General features: G+C 47.8%; 2 protein-coding genes across 4 annotated transcripts in view; one reads left to right on the top strand and one right to left on the bottom strand.

Moving 5' to 3' along the window:
* Window positions 1–23,397, bottom strand: part of cass4 (Cas scaffold protein family member 4) — a 148,431-nt gene extending 125,034 nt beyond the window's left edge. The window contains exons 1-4 of one of the 3 annotated variants that reach the window (XM_065004741.1): window positions 23,311–23,397; window positions 22,726–22,917; window positions 20,091–20,328; window positions 18,660–19,860 (exon numbers count right to left, since the gene is read on the bottom strand). Coding sequence is in view for 1 of the 3 variants with exons in the window: in XM_065004739.1 (XP_064860811.1) it covers window positions 1,889–1,894 (6 nt within the window). In the remaining 2 variants the exon portion in view is untranslated. The other 2 variants (XM_065004743.1, XM_065004739.1) reach the window with 2 other exon arrangements.
* A 72-nt stretch (window positions 23,398–23,469) lies between these two features.
* Window positions 23,470–24,872, top strand: pdcd2l (programmed cell death 2-like). The gene has a single exon (XM_029657497.2). The coding sequence runs from the start codon at window positions 23,470–23,472 to the stop codon at window positions 24,634–24,636; it is 1,167 nt and encodes a 388-aa protein (XP_029513357.1). The 3' UTR covers window positions 24,637–24,872.
* Window positions 24,873–26,223: the final 1,351 nt, after the last annotated feature.

The following is a 26,223-nucleotide window of genomic DNA, read 5'->3' as shown; positions in this document are numbered from 1 at the left end:
GGTTAATAACTGTGTACTGTAGTGACAGGGTTAGGGTTAATAACTGTGTACTGTAGTGACAGGGTTAGGGTTAATAACTGTGTACTGTAGTGACAGGGTTAGGGTTAATAACTGTGTACTGTAGTGACAGGGTTAGGGTTAATAACTGTGTACTGTAGCGCTGTAGTGACAGGGTTAGGGTTAATAACTGTGTACTGTAGTGACAGGGTTAGGGTTAATAACTGTGTTCTGTGTTTTCCTGAACAGCAGCTTATCTCCTGCAGTAATGTCGTGAAGCGTGTAGTGGAGCTTATCTCCTGCTACCGTCTGGTTCTATTTAACTGCAGACTTCCTGACCTCCTGCGTCTTCTGCTTTTACTAGACAGACACACACTACGACAAGAGAAGACAAGGACAGACACACACTACGACAAGAGAAGACAAGGACAGACACACACTACGACAAGAGAAGACAAGGACAGACAGACACAGACCCTGACAGACAGACAGACACAGACCCTGACAGACAGAAGGACACAGACCCTGACAGGCAGAGGGACACAGACCCTGACAGACAGAGGGACACAGACCCTGACAGACAGACAGACACAGACCCTGACAGACAGAGGGACACAGACCCTGACAGACAGAGGGACACAGACCCTGACAGACAGAGGGACACAGACCCTGACAGACAGAGGGACACAGACCCTGACAGACAGAGGGACACAGACCCTGACAGACAGAGGGACTCAGACCCTGACAGAGGGACTCAGACCCTGACAGACAGACACAGACCCTGACAGACAGACTCAGACCCTGACAGACAGACACAGACCCTGACAGACAGACAGACACAGAGCCTGACAGACAGACACAGACCCTGACAGACAGACACAGACCCTGACAGACAGACACAGACAGACAGACACAGACCCTGACAGACAGACACAGACCCTGACAGACAGAGGGACACAGACCCTGACAGACAGACTCAGACCCTGACAGACAGACACAGACTCTGACAGACAGACACAGACCCTGACAGACAGAGGGACTCAGACCCAGACAGACAGACACAGACCCTGACAGAGGGACTCAGAGCCTGACAGACAGACACAGACCCTGACAGAGGGACTCAGAGCCTGACAGACAGACACAGACCTTGACAGAGGGACTCAGAGCCTGACAGACAGACACAGACCCTGACAGACAGACACAGACCCTGACAGACAGAGGGACTCAGACCCTGACAGACAGACACAGACCCTGACAGTACATAGCGCTGCTGTCTCATTCCAATTTGCAATCGTCTCACCAGCAGCTTCAGAGCTTCACACTTTGTAAAACAATGGAGATCAGCTGTGTAGCTCCAGTGATCTGGTTTTAGCTGTTAGCTAGTTCAACAGCTAGTCTTCATTTACAGCTTCTGAAGCCTGGCGTCTGTACCAAATACCTGGTCTGGTCAAAAGCTACGCAGAGAACAAGGGTGACAGTTGGGATGCAACTTGTGATTCTGATGGGCTTCTGAAAGCCTGGTTTTATACATCTTCTAAAGGCTGAGGTTTTTTACTGAGGCTCATAGAGACTGAGAATCTCTCTGACATGATATAGTCTCATGTTACAGAGCTGATGGGGGGTGGGGGGGGGGGGGTAGAAGGGTGAGGGGCATGGAAATAGGAGGTAGCTACTAGCTGACACCGCAACTCAAAGTGAAATCGAAGCAGGTGGTCTTACAAGCAAACATTCCTTCAGAGGGCACAACATAAACCAGGGCAATGAATGAATGAGCAGCCGGCGACGGAAAAGAGCAAAACCCACACATTTCTACATAAGACTTCAAAACACGAGATAACCAGCTGATTTACTTTGTACAAAAATGATCAGTAAACAAGGTGCTGGAACATACCTCCATATTTGGAATCCGTATCCAACCGCTCAGGAAAACAGTTGTGTGTTTAGTAGTAGAGTTCACAGGTCCTCCTCTATACCGTCAATCATAACTAACGTTCTGTCTGTCTGTCTGCTCGTCTGTCTGGTGAATCCAGTGCTTGACTTGAGCAGGAACGCACTGGAACTAAGGCGAAATGTTCAACTGCTTTGAGTTCCTGCACCTCTTGTAGAATATTGGTCTAGAAAGACCGCAGTTCTGGCACCTAAATATAAAGAGTACGGGCACCTATTTCAGTTAAAGCACGGGATGAATCCTCTCTGTGAAGCAGGGTTGCGGTGGTTGTCCCTCTCTCCCTCTCTGAAACACATTGTGTGCTTGTCAGAGCCCCGGACCCTTCACTGAAGGGGCAGAACACTCAGCGGCTTTGACAGATTGGGTTTCCTGGTTTCTCACTGGCTGGCTGAAGCACCCCTCTCTCCTTGGCCACACCCTCATCCCTCAAACCTCACCTCGCTAACTCACCCCTCACACCGCTAAGTCACTCCTCACCCCTCAAACTCACTCTGTACCTCGTTACCTCACCCCGATAACTCACTCCTCCTTCAGCTAACTCACTCCTCACCCCGCTAACTCACTCCTCACGCCGCTAACTCACTCCTCACCCCGCTAACTCACTCCTCCTTCAGCTAACTCACTCCTCACCCCGCTAACTCACTCCTCACCCCGCTAACTCACTCCTCACCCCTCAAACTCACTCTGTACCTCGTTACCTCACCCCGATAACTCACCCCTCACCCCGCTAACTCACTCCTCACCCCGCTAACTCACTCCTTCTTCAGCTAACTCACTCCTCACGCCGCTAACTCACTCCTCACCCCGCTAACTCACTCCTCCTTCAGCTAACTCACTCCTCACCCCGCTAACTCACTCCTCACCCCGCTAACTCACTCCTCACGCCGCTAACTCACTCCTCACCCAGCTAACTCACTCCTCACCCCGCTAAATCACTCCTCACGCCACTAACTCACTCCTCCTTCAGGTAACTCACTCCTCACCCCGCTAACTCACTCCTCACGCCGCTAACTCACTCCTCCTTCAGCTAACTCACTCCTCACCCCGCTAACTCACTCCTCACCCCGCTAACTCAATCCTCACCCAGCTAACTCACTCCTCACCCAGCTAACTCACTCCTCACGCCACTAACTCACTCCTCACCCCGCTAACTCACTCCTCCTTCAGCTAACTCACTCCTCTCGCCGCTAACTCACTCCTCACCCCGCTAACTCACTCCTCCTTCAGCTAACTCACTCCTCACCCCGCTAACTCACTCCTCACCCAGCTAACTCACTCCTCACCCCGCTAACTCACTCCTCCTTCAGCTAACTCACTCCTCACCCCGCTAACTCACTCCTCACCCAGCTAACTCACTCCTCACCCCGCTAAATCAACCCTCACCCCGCTAAATCACTTCTCACCCCGCTAACTCACCCCTCATCCCGCTAACTCACTCCTCACCTCACTACCTCACCCCGGTAACTCACTCCTCACCTCACTCCTCACCCCGCTAACTCACTCCTCACCCCGCGCCTCACTAACTCACCCCGGTAACTCACTTCTCACCCCTCATCCCGCTAACTCACCCCTCACCCCGCTAACTTACTCCTCACCCCGCTAACTCACTCTTCCACTCTTTTTTCACACCAGGGACCATAAGTAGCTCATGTGTGGATCTAAAGCAGAAGTGTGTCATTTGGTTTTATGGTTACCATCTTCTGTTCCATCCAACTAGAGGGGGTTTCATTCTTCTGTTTTTTCATTTCCCCTTTTTTACTCAGTTTCATTCCTCTGTTCATCTCAGAGGTTTATTTATTTAGTTTTTTTTGTTTGTAAGTCCTGGATTCTTCAATCTCTAGTCTTAGAGGATAATATAACAAGTTGCCTGGGATTTGACTGACTGTGTTGGGGGATATAACTGGGTTGGGGCGTATGGGGACATGACTGGGTTGGGGCGTATGGGGACATGACTAGGTTGGGGGACATGACTGGGTTGGGGGGGATATGACTGGGTTGGGGGGGATATGACTGGGTTGGGGGGGATATGACTGGGTTGGGGGATATGACTGGGTTGGGGGGGGATTATGACTGGGTTGGGGGGATATGACTGGGTTGGGGGATATGACTGGGTTGGGGGGATATGACTGGGTTGGGGGGGATTATGACTGGGTTGGGGGGATATGACTGGGTTGGGGCGTATGGGGGACATGACTGGGTTGGGGGATTATGACTGGGTTGGGGCGTATGGGGACATGACTGGGTTGGGATTATGACTGGGTTGGGGGGATATGACTGGGTTGGGGCGTATGGGGACATGACTGGGTTGGGGCGTATGGGGGACATGACTAGGTTGGGGGACATGACTGGGTTGGGGGGGATATGACTGGGTTGGGGGATATGACTGGGTTGGGGGATATGACTGGGTTGGGGGGATATGACTGGGTTGGGGGGGATTATGACTGGGTTGGGGGGGATATGACTGGGTTGGGGGGGATATGACTGGGTTGGGGGGGATTATGACTGGGTTGGGGGGGATATGACTGGGTTGGGGCGTATGGGGACATGACTGGGTTGGGGGATTATGACTGGGTTGGGGCGTATGGGGACATGACTGGGTTGGGATTATGACTGGGTTGGGGGGATATGACTGGGTTGGGGCGTATGGGGGACATGACTGGGTTGGGGGGGATTATGACTGGGTTGGGGGATATGACTGGGTCGGGGCGTATGGGGGACATGACTGGGTTGGGGGGGATTATGACTGGGTTGGGGGGGATATAACTGGGTTGGGGCGTATGGGGGACATGACTGGGTTGGGGGGGGATTATGACTGTGTTGGGGGATATAACTGGGTTGGGGGGATTATGACTGGGTTGGGGGGGTATGACTGGGTTGGGGCGTATGGGGGACATGACTGGGTTGGGGGGATTATGACTGGGTTGGGGGGATATAACTGGGTTGGGGCGTATGGGGGACATGACTGGGTTGGGGGATTATGACTGGGTTGGGGGATATGACTGGGTTGGGGGGATTATGACTGGGTTGGGGGGGATATGACTGGGTTGGGGGATTATGACTGGGTTGGGGGATTATGACTGGGTTGGGGGGGATATGACTGGGTTGGGGGGATATGACTGGGTTGGGGGGATTATGACTGGGTTGGGGGGGATATGACTGGGTTGGGGGGGATATGACTGGGTTGGGGGGATTATGACTGGGTTGGGGGGGATATGACTGGGTTGGGGCGTATGGGGACATGACTGGGTTGGGGGGGAATATAACTGGGTTGGGGCGTATGGGGGACATGACTGGGTTGGGGGGTTATGACTGGGTTGGGGGGGTTATGACTGGGTTGGGGGGGATATAACTGGGTTGGGGGGATTATGACTGGGTTGGGGGATATAACTGGGTTGGGGGATATAACTGGGTTGGGGCGTATGGGGGACATGACTGGGTTGGGGGGTTATGACTGGGTTGGGGGGACATGACTGGGTTGGGGCGTATGGGGGACATGACTGGGTTGGGGGGGATTATGACTGGGTTGGGGGATATGACTGGGTTGGGGCGTATGGGGACATGACTGGGTTGGGGGGTTATGACTGGGTTGGGGGGATATAACTGGGTTGGGGCGTATGGGGACATGACTGGGTTGGGGGTTATGACTGGGTTGGGGGGATATAACTGGGTTGGGGCGTATGGGGGACATGACTGGGTTGGGGGGGATTATGACTGGGTTGGGGGGATATGACTGGGTTGGGGGACATGACTGGGTTGGGGGAAATGACTGGGTTGGGGGACTTGACTGGGTTGGGGGATATGACTGGGTTGGGGGATATAACTGGGTTGGGGCGTATGGGGGACATGACTGGGTTGGGGGGGATTATGACTGGGTTGGGGGGGATATGACTGGGTTGGGGCGTATGGGGACATGACTGGGTTGGGGGGATTATGACTGGGTTGGGGGGGATATAACTGGGTTGGGGCGTATGGGGACATGACTGGGTTGGGGGGATTATGACTGTGTTGGGGGATATAACTGGGTTGGGGGGATTATGACTGGGTTGGGGGGGATATGACTGGGTTGGGGCGTATGGGGGACATGACTGGGTTGGGGGATTATGACTGGGTTGGGGGGGATATAACTGGGTTGGGGCGTATGGGGGACATGACTGGGTTGGGGGATATAACTGGGTTGGGGCGTATGGGGGACATGACTGGGTTGGGGGGGGATTATGACTGGGTTGGGGGATATGACTGGGTTGGGGGGGATTATGACTGGGTTGGGGGGATATGACTGGGTTGGGGGGATTATGACTGGGTTGGGGGGGGATTATGACTGGGTTGGGGGATTATAACTGGGTTGGGGGGGATATGACTGGGTTGGGGCGTATGGGGACATGACTGGGTTGGGGGGATATAACTGGGTTGGGGCGTATGGGGGACATGACTGGGTTGGGGGGTTATGACTGGGTTGGGGGGATATAACTGGGTTGGGGGGATTATGACTGGGTTGGGGGGGATATAACTGGGTTGGGGGGATATAACTGGGTTGGGGCGTATGGGGGACATGACTGGGTTGGGGGGTTATGACTGGGTTGGGGGGGATATAACTGGGTTGGGGCGTATGGGGACATGACTGGGTTGGGGGATTATGACTGGGTTGGGGGGGATATGACTGGGTTGGGGCGTATGGGGACATGACTGGGTTGGGGGGATTATGACTGGGTTGGGGGATATAACTGGGTTGGGGCGTATGGGGGACATGACTGGGTTGGGGGATTATGACTGGGTTGGGGGGATATGACTGGGTTGGGGGACATGACTGGGTTGGGGGAAATGACTGGGTTGGGGGACTTGACTGGGTTGGGGGATATGACTGGGTTGGGGGTATGACTGGGTTGGGGTATGGGGGATATGACTGGGTTGGGGGATATGACTGGGTTGGGGGACATGACTAGGTTGGGGGATATGACTGGGTTGGGGGACATGACTGAGTTGGGGGACATGACTGGGTTGGGGGTATATGACTGGGTTGGGGGACATGACTGGGTTGGGGTATGGGGATATGTCTGGGTTGGAGGAAATGACTGGGTTGGGGGACATGACTGGGTTGGGGTATGGGGATATGTCTGGGTTGGGGGGGGCATGACTGGGTTGGGGGTATATGACTGGGTTGGGGGTATATGACTGGGTTGGGGGATATGACTGGTTTGGGGTATGGGGATATAACTGGGTTGGGGGATATGACTGGGTATGGGGATATGACTGGGTTGGGGGTATATGACTGGGTATGGGGATATGACTGGGTTGGGGGATATGTCTGGGTTGGGGATATCTGACTGGGTTGGTGTATGGGGATATGACTGGTTATGTGGATATGACTGGGTATGGGGATATGACTGGATTGGAGTATGGGGATATGACTGGGTTGGGGGTATGACTGAGTTGGGGGATATGACTGGGTTGGGGGATATGACTGGGTTGGGGGTATATGACTGGGTTGGGGGACATGACTGGGTTGGGGGACATGACTGAGTTGGGGGATATGACTGGGTTGGGGGTATATGACTGGGTTGGGGGTATATGACTGGGTTGGGGGATATGACTGGGTTGGGGGTATATGACTGGGTTGGGGGTATATGACTGGGTTGGGGGACATGACTGGGTTGGGGGACATGACTGAGTTGGGGGATATGACTGGGTTGGGGGTATATGACTGGGTTGAGGGTATATGACTGGGTTGGGGGATATGACTGGGTTGGGGGATATGACTGGGTTGGGGGATATGACTGGGTTGGGGGATATGACTGGGTTGGGGGATATGACTGGGTTGGGGGTATGGGGATATGACTGGGTTGGTGGTATATGACTGGGTTGGGTGGTATGACTGGGTTGTGGGGTATGACTGGGTTGGGGGTATATGACTGGGTTGGGGGATATGACTGGGTTGGGGGTATATGACTGGGTTGGGGGATATGACTGGGTTGGGGGACATGACTGGGTTGGGGGACATGACTGAGTTGGGGGATATGACTGGGTTGGGGGTATATGACTGGGTTGGGGGTATATGACTGGGTTGGGGGTATATGACTGGGTTGAGGGTATATGACTGGGTTGGGGGATATGACTGGGTTGGGGGATATGACTGGGTTGGGGGATATGACTGGGTTGGGGGATATGACTGGGTTGGGGGTATGGGGATATGACTGGGTTGGTGGTATATGACTGGGTTGGGTGGTATGACTGGGTTGTGGGGTATGACTGGGTTGGGGGTATATGACTGGGTTGGGGGATATGACTGGGTTGTGTATGGGGATATGACTGGGTAGTGTATGGGGATATGACTGGGTATGTGGATATGACTGGGTATGGGGATATGACTGGGTTGGGGTATGGGGATATGACTGGGTATGTGGATATGACTGGGTATGGGGATATGACTGGGTATGGGGATATGACTGGGTTGGGGTATGGGGATATGACTGGGTATGGGGATATGACTGGGTTGTGGGGTATGACTGGGTTGGGGGATATGACTGGGTTGGGGGTATGGGGATATAACTGGGTATGGGGATATGACTGGGTCGGGGGGGATATGACTGGGTTGTGGGGTATGACTGGGTTGGGGGATATGACTGGGTTGGGGGTATGGGGATATGACTGGGTTGGTGTGTATATCACTGGGTTGGGGGTATGACTGGGTTGTGGGGTATGACTGGGTTCGGGGGACATGACTGGGTTGGTGGTATATGACTGGGTTGGGGGTATATGACTGGGTTGGGGGATATGACTGGGTTGGTGGTATATGACTGGGTTGGGGGATATGACTGGGTTGGGGGACATGACTGGGTTGGGGTATATGACTGGGTTGGGGGACATGACTGGGTTGGGGGGACATGACTGGGTTGGGGGTATGGGGGATATGACTGGGTGGGGGTATAACTGGGTTGGAGGTATGGGGGTATGACTGGGTTGGGGGTATGGGGGATATGACTGGGTTGGGGGTATAACTGGGTTGGAGGTATGGGGGATATGACTGGGTTGGGGGTATGGGGGTATGACTGGGTTGGGGGTATGGGGGATATGACTGGGTTGGGGGTATAACTGGGTTGGAGGTATGGGGGTATGACTGGGTTGGGGGTATGGGGGATATGACTGGGTTGGGGGTATAACTGGGTTGGAGGTATGGGGTATGACTGGGTTGGGGTTATGGGGGATATGACTGGGTTGGGGGTATAACTGGGTTGGAGGTATGGGGGTATGACTGGGTTGGGGGTATGGGGGATATGACTGGGTTGGAGGTATGGGGGTATGACTGGGTTGGGGGTATGGGGGATATGACTGGGTTGGGGGTATGGGGGATATGACTGGGTTGGGGGTATGACTGGGTTGGGGGTATAACTGGGTTGGGGGTATGGGGGATATGACTGGGTTGGGGGTATGGGGGATATGACTGGGTTGGGGGTATAACTGGGTTGGGGGTATGGGGGTATAACTGGGTTGGAGGTATGGGGGTATGACTGGGTTGGGGGTATGGGGGATATAACTGGGTTGGGGGTATGGGGGATATGACTGGGTTGGGGGTATAACTGGGTTGGAGGTATGGGGGTATGACTGGGTTGGGGGTATGGGGGATATGACTGGGTTGGGGGCTTTTCAAATTACGTTAAATCACGTTATATGCACAGTAGCTTTGACTGGACTGATCATGTCAACATCATACTTTCAAAATCTTAGCTAGCGGTCATCATGAATCAGTTGCTCCATTAGATCTTAGCTAGCGGTCATCATGAATCAGTTGCTCCATTAGATCTTAGCTAGCGGTCATCATGAATCAAGTGCTCCATTAGATCTTAGCTAGCGGTCATCATGAATCAAGTGCTCCATTAGATCTTAGCTAGCGGTCATCATGAATCAGTTGCTCCATTAGATCTTAGCTAGCGGTCATCATGAATCAGTTGCTCCATTAGATCTTAGCTAGCAGTCATCATGAATCAAGTGCTCCATTAGATCTTAGCTAGCGGTCATCATGAATCAAGTGCTCCATTAGATCTTAGCTAGCGGTCATCATGAATCAAGTGCTCCATTAGATCTTAGCTAGCGGTCATCATGAATCAGTTGCTCCATTAGATCTTAGCTAGCGGTCATCATGAATCAGTTGCTCCATTAGATCTTAGCTAGCAGTCATCATGAATCAAGTGCTCCATTAGATCTTAGCTAGCGGTCATCATGAATCAGTTGCTCCATTAGATCTTAGCTAGCGGTCATCATGAATCAAGTGCTCCATTAGATCTTAGCTAGCGGTCATCATGAATCAGTTGCTCCATTAGATCTTAGCTAGCGGTCATCATGAATCAGTTGCTCCATTAGATCTTAGCTAGCGGTCATCATGAATCAAGTGCTCCATTATATCTTAGCTAGCGGTCATCATGAATCAGTTGCTCCATTAGATCTTAGCTAGCGGTCATCATGAATCAAGTGCTCCATTATATCTTAGCTAGCGGTCATCATGAATCAAGTGCTCCATTAGATCTTAGCTAGCGGTCATCATGAATCAAGTGCTCCATTAGATCTTAGCTAGCAGTCATCATGAATCAAGTGCTCCATTAGATCTTAGCTAGCGGTCATCATGAATCAAGTGCTCCATTATATCTTAGCTAGCGGTCATCATGAATCAAGTGCTCCATTATATCTTAGCTAGCGGTCATCATGAATCAAGTGCTCCATTAGATCTTAGCTAGCAGTCATCATGAATCAAGTGCTCCATTATATCTTAGCTAGCGGTCATCATGAATCAAGTGCTCCATTATATCTTAGCTAGCGGTCATCATGAATCAAGTGCTCCATTAAATCTTAGCTAGCGGTCATCATGAATCAAGTGCTCCATTAAATCTTAGCTAGCGGTCATCATGAATCAAGTGCTCCATTAGATCTTAGCTAGCGGTCATCATGAATCAAGTGCTCCATTATATCTTAGCTAGCAGTCATCATGAATCAAGTGCTCCATTAGATCTTAGCTAGCGGTCATCATGAATCAGTTGCTCCATTAGATCTTAGCTAGCACTCATCATGAATCAGTTGCTCCATTAGATCTTAGCTAGCGGTCATCATGAATCAGTTGCTCCATTAGATCTTAGCTAGCGGTCATCATGAATCAGTTGCTCCATTAGATCTTAGCTAGCGGTCATCATGAATCAAGTGCTCCATTATATCTTAGCTAGCAGTCATCATGAATCAGTTGCTCCATTAGATCTTAGCTAGCGGTCATCATGAATCAGTTGCTCCATTAGATCTTAGCTAGCGGTCATCATGAATCAGTTGCTCCATTAGATCTTAGCTAGCGGTCATCATGAATCAAGGTCATCATGAATCAAGTGCTCCATTATATCTTAGCTAGCGGTCATCATGAATCAAGTGCTCCATTATATCTTAGCTAGCGGTCATCATGAATCAAGTGCTCCATTATATCTTAGCTAGCAGTCATCATGAATCAAGTGCTCCATTATATCTTAGCTAGCGGTCATCATGAATCAAGTGCTCCATTATATCTTAGCTAGCAGTCATCATGAATCAAGTGCTCCATTATATCTTAGCTAGCGGTCATCATGAATCAAGTGCTCCATTAAATCTTAGCTAGCGGTCATCATGAATCAAGTGCTCCATTATATCTTAGCTAGCGGTCATCATGAATCAAGTGCTCCATTATATCTTAGCTAGCGGTCATCATGAATCAAGTGCTCCATTATATCTTAGCTAGCAGTCATCATGAATCAAGTGCTCCATTAGATCTTAGCTAGCGGTCATCATGAATCAGTTGCTCCATTAGATCTTAGCTAGCACTCATCATGAATCAGTTGCTCCATTAGATCTTAGCTAGCGGTCATCATGAATCAGTTGCTCCATTAGATCTTAGCTAGCGGTCATCATGAATCAGTTGCTCCATTAGATCTTAGCTAGCGGTCATCATGAATCAAGTGCTCCATTATATCTTAGCTAGCGGTCATCATGAATCAAGTGCTCCATTATATCTTAGCTAGCGGTCATCATGAATCAAGTGCTCCATTATATCTTAGCTAGCAGTCATCATGAATCAAGTGCTCCATTATATCTTAGCTAGCGGTCATCATGAATCAAGTGCTCCATTATATCTTAGCTAGCAGTCATCATGAATCAAGTGCTCCATTATATCTTAGCTAGCGGTCATCATGAATCAAGTGCTCCATTAAATCTTAGCTAGCGGTCATCATGAATCAAGTGCTCCATTATATCTTAGCTAGCGGTCATCATGAATCAAGTGCTCCATTATATCTTAGCTAGCGGTCATCATGAATCAAGTGCTCCATTATATCTTAGCTAGCGGTCATCATGAATCAAGTGCTCCATTAGATCTTAGCTAGCGGTCATCATGAATCAAGTGCTCCATTAGATCTTAGCTAGCGGTCATCATGAATCAAGTGCTCCATTAGATCTTAGCTAGCGGTCATCATGAATCAAGTGCTCCATTAAATCTTAGCTAGCGGTCATCATGAATCAAGTGCTCCATTAAATCTTAGCTAGCAGTCATCATGAATCAAGTGCTCCATTATATCTTAGCTAGCGGTCATCATGAATCAAGTGCTCCATTAAATCTTAGCTAGCGGTCATCATGAATCAAGTGCTCCATTAGATCTTAGCTAGCGGTCATCATGAATCAAGTGCTCCATTAGATCTTAGCTAGCGGTCATCATGAATCAAGTGCTCCATTAGATCTTAGCTAGCGGTCATCATGAATCAAGTGCTCCATTGGACATAAACATTACACAAATTGGAAATCGCAAATTTAACAATTAGTGGTTTGGAAGGAATCAGTGGCTAACTACAAACATTGCAAAGTGATCATTAGCCTGCGATTCAATGGAATGACTGTGTGGTCCCAAGTCTAAGATTAAGGGTCTCTTTTCCTACTTTAAAATGATAAACATTCAACATTGAATGCACTTGATTCATGATGAGCTATCGTGAGAAAATTGGCACTGATGTCAGGTTATATTGTGGTATGAGTCAGAACAGAATAACGCTGTAGGTTTTTCCTGTGTAAATGTGCAAACACCACCGACTAGCAGCAAACATCGGTCTATTGTGGAGTTTCCGATGTGCTCAGCCTAAACCACTGACCACAGCAACAGCCAATCACTGAGAAAGCTGTGGTCTCCTGCGTCTGTTAGCTCTCTCTCTCTGTTTCTCCACCTAACACCACCTAATAGCCCAACTTTATGACATCGCTTCAGCCCAACTTTATGACATCGCTTCAGCCCAAGTGGTGTTTCTTCGCCAACGACTTCTAGAATTTAAACTCATTCTGACCGTTCTCATTGCTCTCAGAAACCGATGGGTTGGACAAGAGCTGACCTACATGATGACGTTTTTCAACTTTGATACTTCTGATTTGTTAAACGATCCAATCGCTGATAAGTTTGCGTACGTACAACGCCCCTCAATTCGAAGTCACACAAACGACTTCTAGGATGGCAGTTTAGACAGAACATACAGAGTGGACAAAACATTAAGAACAACCTGCTCTTTCCTTGACAGGCTGACTAGGTGAAAGAGGGAGAATTTGCTAAATATTTAAGTGCCTTTGAACAGGGTATGGTAGTAGGTGTTAGGAACTCTTAACACTGCTGGGTTTTTTTCATGCACAACAGTTTCCCGTGTGTATAAAGAACGGTCCACCACCCAAAGGACATCCAGCTAATTTGACACAACTGTGGGAAGCATTGGAGTCAACATGGGCCAGTGGAACGCTTTCGACCCCTTGTAGAGTCCACGCCCCGACGACTTGAGGCTTTCCTGAGGACAAAAAAGGGGGGGGGGTACTTGGTATACTCATGTATACAGTGTAGTCATATCCCCAACCCAGTATACTCAGTGTACGCAGCGATCGATAGAGCAGCGGAATTAAATTCATGGTGAATCGTCATGCAGGTGTTTATTTTATTTGACCTTTATTTAACCCGGCACGTCAGTTAAGAACAAATTATTATTTTCAATAACGGCCTAGGAGCAGTGGGTTAACTGCCTGTTCAGGGGACAGAACGACAGATTTGTACCTTGTCAGCTCGGGGATTTGAACTTGCAACCTTCCGGTTACTAGTCCAACGCTCTAGGCTACCCTGCTGCCCCTGCCGCCCCTCTAACCTGGGTGCGAGTCTGTTTCATTGTCAATCCAAATGTCTGATTGAACTAGAAGAGCAGAAACAGACCACGACCCAGGTCAGTGTTTCTCACAAAAGCAGGTATATATTATATATATATATATATATATATATAATATATTATTATATATTCTTATGTGTATATGATTAGCAAAAACAGGGAAACATCACTTCAAGGTTTTAATAAGACAGAAAAACAAAAAAATAAATCAAAAAAGTGAAAAAGAAGTTACAACACAAAGTTGTTGTTTTAAATCAAAAGATGAAATAAAATGATGAATGTCGGATCATTTTGTCTTCAAAATAAAATACCTAGACCTGTTTATTATGAGGTGTTGTCCTGTCTACAGAGACCTGTTTATTATGAGGTGTTGTCCTGTCTATAGAGAGGTGTGGTCCTGTCTATAGAGAGGTGTTGTCCTGTCTATAGAGACCTGTTTATTATGAGGTGTTGTCCTGTCTACAGAGACCTGTTTATTATGAGGTGTTGTCCTGTCTATAGAGAGGTGTGGTCCTGTCTATAGAGAGGTGTTGTCCTGTCTATAGAGACCTGTTTATTATGAGGTGTTGTCCTGTCTACAGAGACCTGTTTATTATGAGGTGTGGTCCTGTCTATAGAGACCTGTTTATTATGAGGTGTGGTCCTGTCTCTGTAGACAGGACCACACCTCATAATAAACAGGTCTCTATAGACAGGACAACACCTCATAATAAACAGGTCTCTATAGACAGGACAACACCTCTCTATAGACAGGACAACACCTCATAATAAACAGGTCTCTATAGACAGGACAACACCTCATAATAAACAGGTCTCTGTAGACAGGACCACACCTCATAATAAACAGGTCTCTATAGACAGGACAACACCTCATAATAAACAGGTCTCTATAGACAGGACAACACCTCATAATAAACAGGTCTCTGTAGACAGGACCACACCTCATAATAAACAGGTCTCTATAGACAGGACCACAACTCATAATAAACAGGTCTCTGTAGACAGGACAACACCTCATAATAAACAGGTCTCTATAGACAGGACAACACCTCATAATAAACAGGTCTCTGTAGACAGGACAACACCTCATAATAAACAGGTCTCTATAGACAGGACAACACCTCATAATAAACAGGTCTCTGTAGACAGGACAACACCTCATAATAAACAGGTCTCTATAGACAGGACAACACCTCATAATAAACAGGTCTCTATAGACAGGACAACACCTCATAATAAACAGGTCTCTATAGACAGGACAACACCTCATAATAAACAGGTCTCTATAGACAGGACCACACCTCATAATAAACAGGTCTCTATAGACAGGACCACACCTCATAATAAACAGGTCTCTGTAGACAGGACAACACCTCATAATAAACAGGTCTCTGTAGACAGGACAACACCTCATAATAAACAGGTCTCTGTAGACAGGACAACACCTCATAATAAACAGGTCTCTGTAGACAGGACAACACCTCATAATAAACAGGTCTCTGTAGACAGGACAACACCTCATAATAAACAGGTCTCTGTAGACAGGACAACACCTCATAATAAACAGGTCTCTATAGACAGGACAACACCTCATAATAAACAGGTCTCTGTAGACAGGACAACACCTCATAATAAACAGGTCTCTGTAGACAGGACCACACCTCATAATAAACAGGTCTCTGTAGACAGGACAACACCTCATAATAAACAGGTCTCTATAGACAGGACCACACCTCATAATAAACAGGTCTCTGTAGACAGGACAACACCTCATAATAAACAGGTCTCTGTAGACAGGACAACACCTCATAATAAACAGGTCTCTGTAGACAGGACCACACCTCATAATAAACAGGTCTCTGTAGACAGGACAACACCTCTCTGTAGACAGGACAACACCTCTCTGTAGACAGGACAACACCTCTCTATAGACAGGACCACACCTCATAATAAACAGGTCTCTGTAGACAGGACAACACCTCTCTATAGACAGGACAACACCTCATAATAAACAGGTCTCTGTAGACAGGACAACACCTCATAATAAACAGGTCTCTGTAGACAGGACAACACCTCATAATAAACAGGTCTCTATAGACAGGACAACACCTCATAATAAACAGGTCTCTATAGACAGGACAACACCTCATAATAAACAGGTCTCTATAGACAGGACAACACCTCATAATAAACAGGTCTCTATAGACAGGACCACACCTCATAATAAACAGGTCTCTGTAGACAGGACAACACCTCATAATAAACACCTCTCTATAGACAGGACAACACCTCTCTATAGACAGGACAACACCTCATAATAAACAGGTCTCTGTAGACAGGACAACACCTCATAATAAACAGTTCTCTATAGACAGGACAACACCTCTCTATAGACAGGACAACACCTCATAATAAACAGGTCTCTGTAGACAGGACAACACCTCATAATAAACAGGTCTCTGTAGACAGGACAACACCTCATAATAAACAGGTCTCTATAGACAGGACAACACCTCTCTATAGACAGGACAACACCTCATAATAAACAGGTCTCTGTAGACAGGACAACACCTCTCTATAGACAGGACAACACCTCATAATAAACAGGTCTCTATAGACAGGACAACACCTCATAATAAACAGGTCTCTATAGACAGGACAACACCTCATAATAAACAGGTCTCTATAGACAGGACAACACCTCATAATAAACAGGTCTCTGTAGACAGGACCACACCTCATAATAAACAGGTCTCTGTAGACAGGACAACACCTCATAATAAACAGGTCTCTGTAGACAGGACAACACCTCATAATAAACAGGTCTCTGTAGACAGGACAACACCTCATAATAAACAGGTCTCTGTAGACAGGACAACACCTCATAATAAACAGGTCTCTATAGACAGGACCACACCTCATAATAAACAGGTCTCTATAGACAGGACAACACCTCATAATAAACAGGTCTCTATAGACAGGACAACACCTCATAATAAACAGGTCTCTATAGACAGGACAACACCTCTCTATAGACAGGACAACACCTCATAATAAACAGGTCTCTATAGACAGGACCACACCTCATAATAAACAGGTCTCTATAGACAGGACAACACCTCTCTATAGACAGGACAACACCTCATAATAAACAGGTCTCTGTAGACAGGACAACACCTCATAATAAACAGGTCTCTATAGACAGGACCACACCTCATAATAAACAGGTCTCTGTAGACAGGACCACACCTCATAATAAACAGGTCTCTGTAGACAGGACCACACCTCATAATAAACAGGTCTCTATAGACAGGACCACACCTCATAATAAACAGGTCTCTGTAGACAGGACAACACCTCATAATAAACAGGTCTCTATAGACAGGACAACACCTCTCTATAGACAGGACAACACCTCATAATAAACAGGTCTCTATAGACAGGACAACACCTCATAATAAACAGGTCTCTATAGACAGGACAACACCTCATAATAAACAGGTCTCTATAGACAGGACAACACCTCTCTATAGACAGGACCACACCTCATAATAAACAGGTCTCTGTAGACAGGACAACACCTCTCTATAGACAGGACAACACCTCATAATAAACAGGTCTCTATAGACAGGACAACACCTCTCTATAGACAGGACAACACCTCATAGACAGGACAACACCTCATAATAAACAGGTCTCTATAGACAGGACAACACCTCATAATAAACAGGTCTCTATAGACAGGACAACACCTCCCTATAGACAGGACAACACCTCATAATAAACAGGTCTCTATAGACAGGACAACACCTCATAATAAACAGGTCTCTATAGACAGGACCACACCTCATAATAAACAGGTCTCTATAGACAGGACCACACCTCATAATAAACAGGTCTCTATAGACAGGACCACACCTCATAATAAACAGGTCTCTATAGACAGGACAACACCTCTCTATAGACAGGACCACACCTCATAATAAACAGGTCTCTATAGACAGGACAACACCTCTCTATAGACAGGACAACACCTCATAATAAACAGGTCTCTATAGACAGGACCACACCTCATAATAAACAGGTCTCTATAGACAGGACCACACCTCATAATAAACAGGTCTCTATAGACAGGACAACACCTCATAATAAACAGGTCTCTATAGACAGGACAACACCTCTCTATAGACAGGACCACACCTCATAATAAACAGGTCTCTATAGACAGGACAACACCTCATAATAAACAGGTCTCTATAGACAGGACCACACCTCTCTATAGACAGGACCACACCTCATAATAAACAGGTCTCTATAGACAGGACAACACCTCATAATAAACAGGTCTCTATAGACAGGACCACACCTCATAATAAACAGGTCTCTGTTTACACCAAGAGAGAGATATACACACACACACTAAGAGAGAAACACATACACACAGACAGACACATGAACAGACACACACAAAGAGAGAGACACACACACACCAAGAGAGACACACATCGAGGTGGAGGATGGGATGCTGCGTCCCCACCTACAGAAACGTATCTGACGGGTGGAAGGAAATGGACCGCAGCATCTCTGCTTCCTGTGAGGAAACACACATCACCGTTAGTGACATGACACAGATCTGTGTAGGTCTAATCCTATCAACCAGCATGTGTTTGACGGCCCAGACTGTCCTTACAGACCAGTATGTGTTTGAAGGCCCAGACTGTCCTTACAGACCAGTATGTGTTTGACGGCCCAGACTGTCCCTACAGACCAGTATGTGTTTGACGGCCCAGACTGTCCCTACAGACCAGTATGTGTTTGACGGCCCAGACTGTCCCTACAGACCAGTATGTGTTTGACGGCCCAGACTGTCCCTACAGACCAGTATGTGTTTGACGGCCCAGACTGTCCCTACAGACCAGTATGTGTTTGACGGCCCAGACTGTCCCTACAGACCAGTATGTGTTTGACGGCCCAGACTGTCCCTACAGACCAGTATGTGTTTGACGGCCCAGACTGTCCCTACAGACCAGTATGTGTTTGACGGCCCAGACTGTCCCTACAGACCAGTATGTGTTTGAAGGCCCAGACTGTCCCTACAGACCAGTATGTGTTTGACGGCCCAGACTGTCCCTACAGACCAGTATGTGTTTGACGGCCCAGACTGTCCCTACAGACCAGTATGTGTTTGACGGCCCAGACTGTCCCTACAGACCAGTATGTGTTTGACGGCCCAGACTGTCCCTACAGACCAGTATGTGTTTGACGGTCCAGACTGTCCCTACAGACCAGTATGTGTTTGAAGGCCCAGACTGTCCCTACAGACCAGTATGTGTTTGACGGCCCAGACTGTCCCTACAGACCAGTATGTGTTTGACGGCCCAGACTGTCCCTACAGACCAGTATGTGTTTGACGGCCCAGACTGTCCCTACAGACCAGTATGTGTTTGACGGCCCAGACTGTCCCTACAGACCAGTATGTGTTTGACAGCCCTAACTGTCCCTACAGACCAGTATGTGTTTGACGGCCCAGACTGTCCCTACAGACCAGTATGTGTTTGACGGCCCTCTTGGCAGAGTGCTTGGAGTAGCCAAACAGTTTGAGGATGTAGTCACGTGACCCCCGACGCCAGAATCTGTTCGGTGGGGTGGAATGCCAGACGTGAGCTCGTAAACATGGTCATGCGGTGTTCTGATCACAGGCGGGTTCTCCGTGTTCTGCTGGGCCGTCTCATCATCATCTAGAACACACAGGGACAATATTACAACGTCTGCAGCACAGCAGGGCTCCGGGGCAAATGTAGAGCACTAGGCAGGGGAGAGCACGCATCCCGATTCTCTACACTTCCAGGCATGGATTTAACAAATGGTGGAAAACTCCACGCTAATACTTCTTAATCCATGAGAGTGTCAAGTGTACAATTTAGGAGGACAGTGAAGAATTGGGACTTAAGCCTCCTTTGCGTCTCACCTCTGTGGGCATGGCACTCTTGGCCAGCATACGTTCTGCGTCCAGAGAATTTGATGGAGGCGTCTGCCGAGCTCGTAGCGATGGGTTGCCCGTCTCGGCTATATGTGGCGACACGACAGGGACCTTTATGGGATGTCACACAGCGAGTATCGTACTCAAGACGCCTCAGGAGGCTCTGGGCGTCGGCGCTGAAACTCCAGGTCGATGTGTCGGACCACCTGACTGCACCATCATCGTTCTCCATGGGAATGAACGATACAGTTCATTAAAACACTGTAGACAGGTTGCTAGGATACTGCACAACACCGTAGACAGGTTGCTAGGATACTGCACAACACCGTAGACAGGTTGCTAGCATACTGCACAACACCGTAGACAGGTTGCTAGCATACTGCACAACACCGTAGACAGGTTGCTAGCATACTGCACAACACCGTAGACAGGTTGCTAGGATACTGCACAACACCGTAGACAGGTTGGTAGCATACTGCACAACACCGTAGACAGGTTGCTAGCATACTGCACAACACCGTAGACAGGTTGCTAGCATACTGCATAACACCGTAGACAGGTTGCTAGCATACTGCACAACACTGTAGACAGGTTGCTAGCATACTGCACAACACTGTAGACAGGTTGCTAGCATACTGCACAACACTGTAGACAGGTTGCTAGCATACTGCACAACACTGTAGACAGGTTGCTAGCATACTGCACAACACCGTAGACAGGTTGCTAGCATACTGCACAACACCGTAGACAGGTTGCTAGCATACTGCACAACACCGTAGACAGGTTGCTAGCATACTGCACAACACCGTAGACAGGTTGCTAGCATACTGCACAACACCGTAGACAGGTTGCTAGCATACTGCACAACACCGTAGACAGGTTGCTAGGATACTGCACAACACCGTAGACAGGTTGCTAGGATACTGCACAACACCGTAGACAGGTTGCTAGCATACTGCACAACACTGTAGACAGGTTGCTAGGATACTGCACAACACTGTAGACAGGTTGCTAGCATACTGCACAACACCGTAGACAGGTTGCTAGCATACTGCACAACACCGTAGACAGGTTGCTAGCATACTGCACAACACCGTAGACAGGTTGCTAGCATACTGCACAACACCGTAGACAGGTTGCTAGCATACTGCACAACACCGTAGACAGGTTGCTAGCATACTGCACAACACCGTAGACAGGTTGCTAGGATACTGCACAACACCGTAGACAGGTTGCTAGGATACTGCACAACACTGTAGACAGGTTGCTAGCATACTGCACAACACTGTAGACAGGTTGCTAGGATACTGCACAACACTGTAGACAGGTTGCTAGCATACTGCACAACACTGTAGACAGGTTGCTAGCATACTGCACAACACTGTAGACAGGTTGCTAGCATACTGCACAACACCGTAGACAGGTTGCTAGCATACTGCACAACACCGTAGACAGGTTGCTAGGATACTGCACAACACTGTAGACAGGTTGCTAGCATACTGCACAACACTGTAGACAGGTTGCTAGGATACTGCACAACACTGTAGACAGGTTGCTAGCATACTGCACAACACTGTAGACAGGTTGCTAGCATACTGCACAACACTGTAGACAGGTTGCTAGGATACTGCACAACACTGTAGACAGGTTGCTAGCATACTGCACAACACCGTAGACAGGTTGCTAGGATACTGCACAACACTGTAGACAGGTTGCTAGCATACTGCACAACACTGTAGACAGGTTGCTAGCATACTGCACAACACCGTAGACAGGTTGCTAGCATACTGCACAACACTGTAGACAGGTTGCTAGCATACTGCACAACACTGTAGACAGGTTGCTAGGATACTGCACAACACCGTAGACAGGTTGCTAGGATACTGCACAACACCGTAGACAGGTTGCTAGCATACTGCACTGTCACCATTTGCAAGGCAATATTGATGGATGAAATGACGCAATATAGTACAACCCAAAACAGTGATGTAGCTGGTATCCTGATATGGACCCAAAACAGTGACATGTAGCTGGTATCCTGATATGGACCCAAACAGTGATGTAGCTGGTATCCTGATATGGACCCAAACAGTGATGTAGCTGGTATCCTGATATGGACCCAAAACAGTGATGTAGCTGGTATCCTGATATGGACCCAAACAGTGATGTAGCTGGTATCCTGATATGGACCCAAAACAGTGATGTAGCTGGTATCCTGATATGGACCCAAACAGTGATGTAGCTGGTATCCTGATATGGACCCAAACAGTGATGTAGCTGGTATCCTGATATGGACCCAAAACAGTGATGTAGCTGGTATCCTGATATGGACCCAAACAGTGATGTAGCTGGTATCCTGATATGGACCCAAACAGTGATGTAGCTGGTATCCTGATATGGACCCAAAACAGTGATGTAGCTGGTATCCTGACATGGACCCAAAACAGTGACATGATCGTCAACTAGATTCAGCCACAGACCGATTTTTTTGTTGAGCAGAGGGGTCGGGGGCAGAAAAGAATTACAATTCATTTGTAGACTGCAAGAAGCAGAAACAGATATAATATTTGACTATAACAATAATGTCAAACCTTACATTTATATAGGATCATGTCTCTATTACCTAAATAAAACATCAAATGAATGATGCGTGGGAATATGTCTTGACCTCTGGGATCAGGCTGTTAGACACGTTGGTGTAACATTCATTCAACAGCTGGCCGATGATCAGCTGGTAAAGGTGCTGGCGGTCCTGTAGTGTCGGTTTGGGACCAAACATCTCGGCTCGGGCTTCAATGGGACGATTACAACTGGGCTACAATGGATCAAAACATGGTCAGCATTAGTTGCCATCAAAAATGTTTTTATTATCGACTTCTATAGCTAGTTAAACCATCCACAACGCCAGAAATGGGTTTTCTAAGCTAGCTAACTTACCAATGGAACCTACAATGCGAGATAGTTCAACTTAGATATTAACTCGCAAGGTAAAGTAGCTAGCTACAACAAAACAATCACTTTAACGTACAAACACAAATCGTAGGCAAACGGTGAACAAACACCTTATGTTTGCAAAATAACTTGCACCGAACAAGTTAGGGAACTAAAATCAAATACTTTATGTTCAACTAATGAATTAATTTCCTAGCTATCCCAACATTGTACACAAGAACTAAATTAAACTATCGCTTCACATCCTGAAAAATACCTCGTTGAAACCGGCGCTTCGTTCATGCGCTTGCGCGGACACGTCACTTGCGTTATGCCTCATGTCTGTGCGTCATTACGTCACGGGGCTTGTTGACGAGTTTCAACATGGCGAAGGGCTTCAAGTCCAGTTCTAACAACTAAACAATAGTATAATAGTATGGCTGCAGTTGACGAGGCAGTTCTCATCGGACTGTGTGATGGGGAAATCGATTCAAAGCGATATCCGATGTCTTACTTGACGAACAAAATTGGCGACCAACCGGACAAGCTTCCAGTGATATCATGGCAACGTCCACGCTGTGGTCTATGCAGCGCGGTCATGGCCCATGTGGTGCAGGTATACTGCCCCCTAGCGGCGTCTCCCTACCACCGCACCCTGAATGTGTTCGCCTGCCCCGGGCCACAGTGCAGCGGACAACCGGAGAGCTGGAGGGTTCTGCGTTCTCAGTGTCTGGAATCAGAGGTCAGAACCAACCATGTGGTCCAACCTTCAGGCCACGCTCCAGTTAAAGAGGTTCCCATGACAACCACATACTGGTGTGATGGGACTGATGACTGGGGCGAGGAAGAGGACAAGCAGGAGGGGGGAGATGGATGGGACAAGGCCCAGAACCAGGCTCATATGGGGGGAGAGGATCCTGAGATCCTCTTACTCACCGGGACCTCCTTTGAGCTGGATGTGAGCGGCAAGCTTCAGGGACTCAGTCTGGAAGGAGGAGAAAAGGTGGTGGAGGAGGAAGGGGAGGTAACGGGTAACATCCCTACCTACAGACCTTTCTACATCAGTGTGGTGGATGAGACGGACCTGGGTGGTCAGTCAGACCTGGAGCACGCTGAGACTCTGCTGCGGGAGTACGAGCAGAGAGAGGGAGTAGGGATGATCGGGAGCACTGAGGGGGGAGGAGGGGAGGAGAGGTACGAGAAGGACAACCCCAGACATGGAGACGCAGTGTTCTCCCGCTTCATGAAGAGGATCTCTGTGTGTCCGGAGCAGGTGTTGCGGTACAGCTGGCACGGGTCTCCTCTCTTCTTGTCTGACCCCCCCTCGGACCTGCCTTGGATTAAACCTGGCTGCTGTCACTGTGGAGGAATCAGGGTGTTTGAGTTACAACTGATGCCTGCTCTGGTCAGCCTGCTGCAGAGAACAGACACTGGGTCAAGGCCGGCGGTAGAGATGGGGGATGTAGAGATGAATATGGGGCTGGAGTTTGGTACTGTGATGGTGTTTACTTGTAGAAACAGCTGTTGGTCGTCAGGCTCAACCTCACCTGTGGAAGAGTTCATCTATCTACAGGCAGATCCAGACCAGAAACTCTACAAATAACTCACTCGGTTTCCATCCACAGTTTTTTATGCGAGTGAAGTGATCATATTTTTGTTAAGACATGGTGGGATGTTTTTGTGTCAAATTAAATATGCTTTTATGTGCCAATATTGGTATAATAACGAAGTAAAGTTGGGAGTCGTGATGATATGGTGTGTGGTCCTCCCACCACGACTCGGGAAAGCATTTATTAGGCTACAGATGAAATAAGTTATGATGACTGGGGGGGGGGGGGGGGGGGGCACAAGGTGCTTCGGGGGTCTTATTCTGTTGATATGATGATTAATGCTTGACTGCTGTTTGCCAAATAAAAATATTACCACTCTTATCCACTATAATGTCATCATGTAGAGTAGCCCACAAGGTGCTTCGGGGGTCTTATTCTGGTGATATGATGATTAATGCTTGACTGCTGTTTGCCAAATAAAAATATTACCACTCTTATCCACTATAATGTCATCATGTAGAGTAGCCTACCAGCACTGAGCTGTTGGCTAGAGAGCTGGTGCCAAGATCAGAGTAGGCCCATGCGCTGTTTTAACGCAACAGTCTTTGTGACAAAACTATCATTAGAGTGAAAAATGCATTGGAAACACATTGAACTTTACATTTTGATTCTAATACTTGGTTTAATGTCAGTTTATGTGACAAAAACAAGCAGTCATTGTGCAGAGAATCATTGTACCATCTAAACCACTGTGAAATATATTTCCCCATGACTATAAATATTGTATCTTCAGCCGTTTGAAGCTGGTGTACAAAACCGGCAAGTAAAAGACGCAAAGACGAAACTTAGGCATGTGAAGCATAGAAATAGCACGCATAGAACAGATCTACCCCCCCTTAGACTGGCTTCCGATGAGAATGACAGATCTACCCCCCCTTAGACTGGCTTCCAATGAGAATGACAGATCTACCCTCCCTTAGACTGGCTTCCAATGAGAATGACAGATCTACCCCCCCTTAGACTGGCTTCCAATGAGAATGACAGATCTACCACCCCTTAGACTGGCTTCCAATGAGAATGACAGATCTACCCCCCTTAGACTGGCTTCCAATGAGAATGACAGATCTACCCCCCCTTAGACTGGCTTCCAATGAGAATGACAGATCTACCCTCCCTTAGACTGGCTTCCAATGAGAATGACAGATCTACCCTCCCTTAGACTGGCTTCCGATGAGAATGACAGATCTACCGCCCCTTAGACTGGCTTCCAATGAGAATGACAGATCTACAACTCACATTTCTATGTGAATTTGACCGGGTCACCCAAAAAGTGACATATTGCAGCTTTAAGCGAAACATTTATTTTTGTGTTCAGTATGCAGATTTTTGAATATTCACATGAACAATGTGGCCTATTGGATAGAATAACGTAATGGAAGAATAAAGATGTTTCTTGCTTAGTTTTGGAAAGAATAAAGAATTCAGAAAGTTAAACATTTTTATGCCAAAAGAAATAATGCATAAAATAAAGACAAACATTGAAAACTAAAAGAGCCTGAGTAGAAACTGGAGAACGTTCTCGTTTTCACTACCTTGGCTAAATTATAGAGACATTCTGTAATGAGAGAATCCATAGGAGG

Source organism: Oncorhynchus nerka, linkage group LG2, assembly GCF_034236695.1.
Source record: "Oncorhynchus nerka isolate Pitt River linkage group LG2, Oner_Uvic_2.0, whole genome shotgun sequence".
NCBI lineage: Eukaryota > Metazoa > Chordata > Actinopteri > Salmoniformes > Salmonidae > Oncorhynchus > Oncorhynchus nerka.
This window is presented reverse-complemented; position numbering and strand designations above follow the sequence as displayed.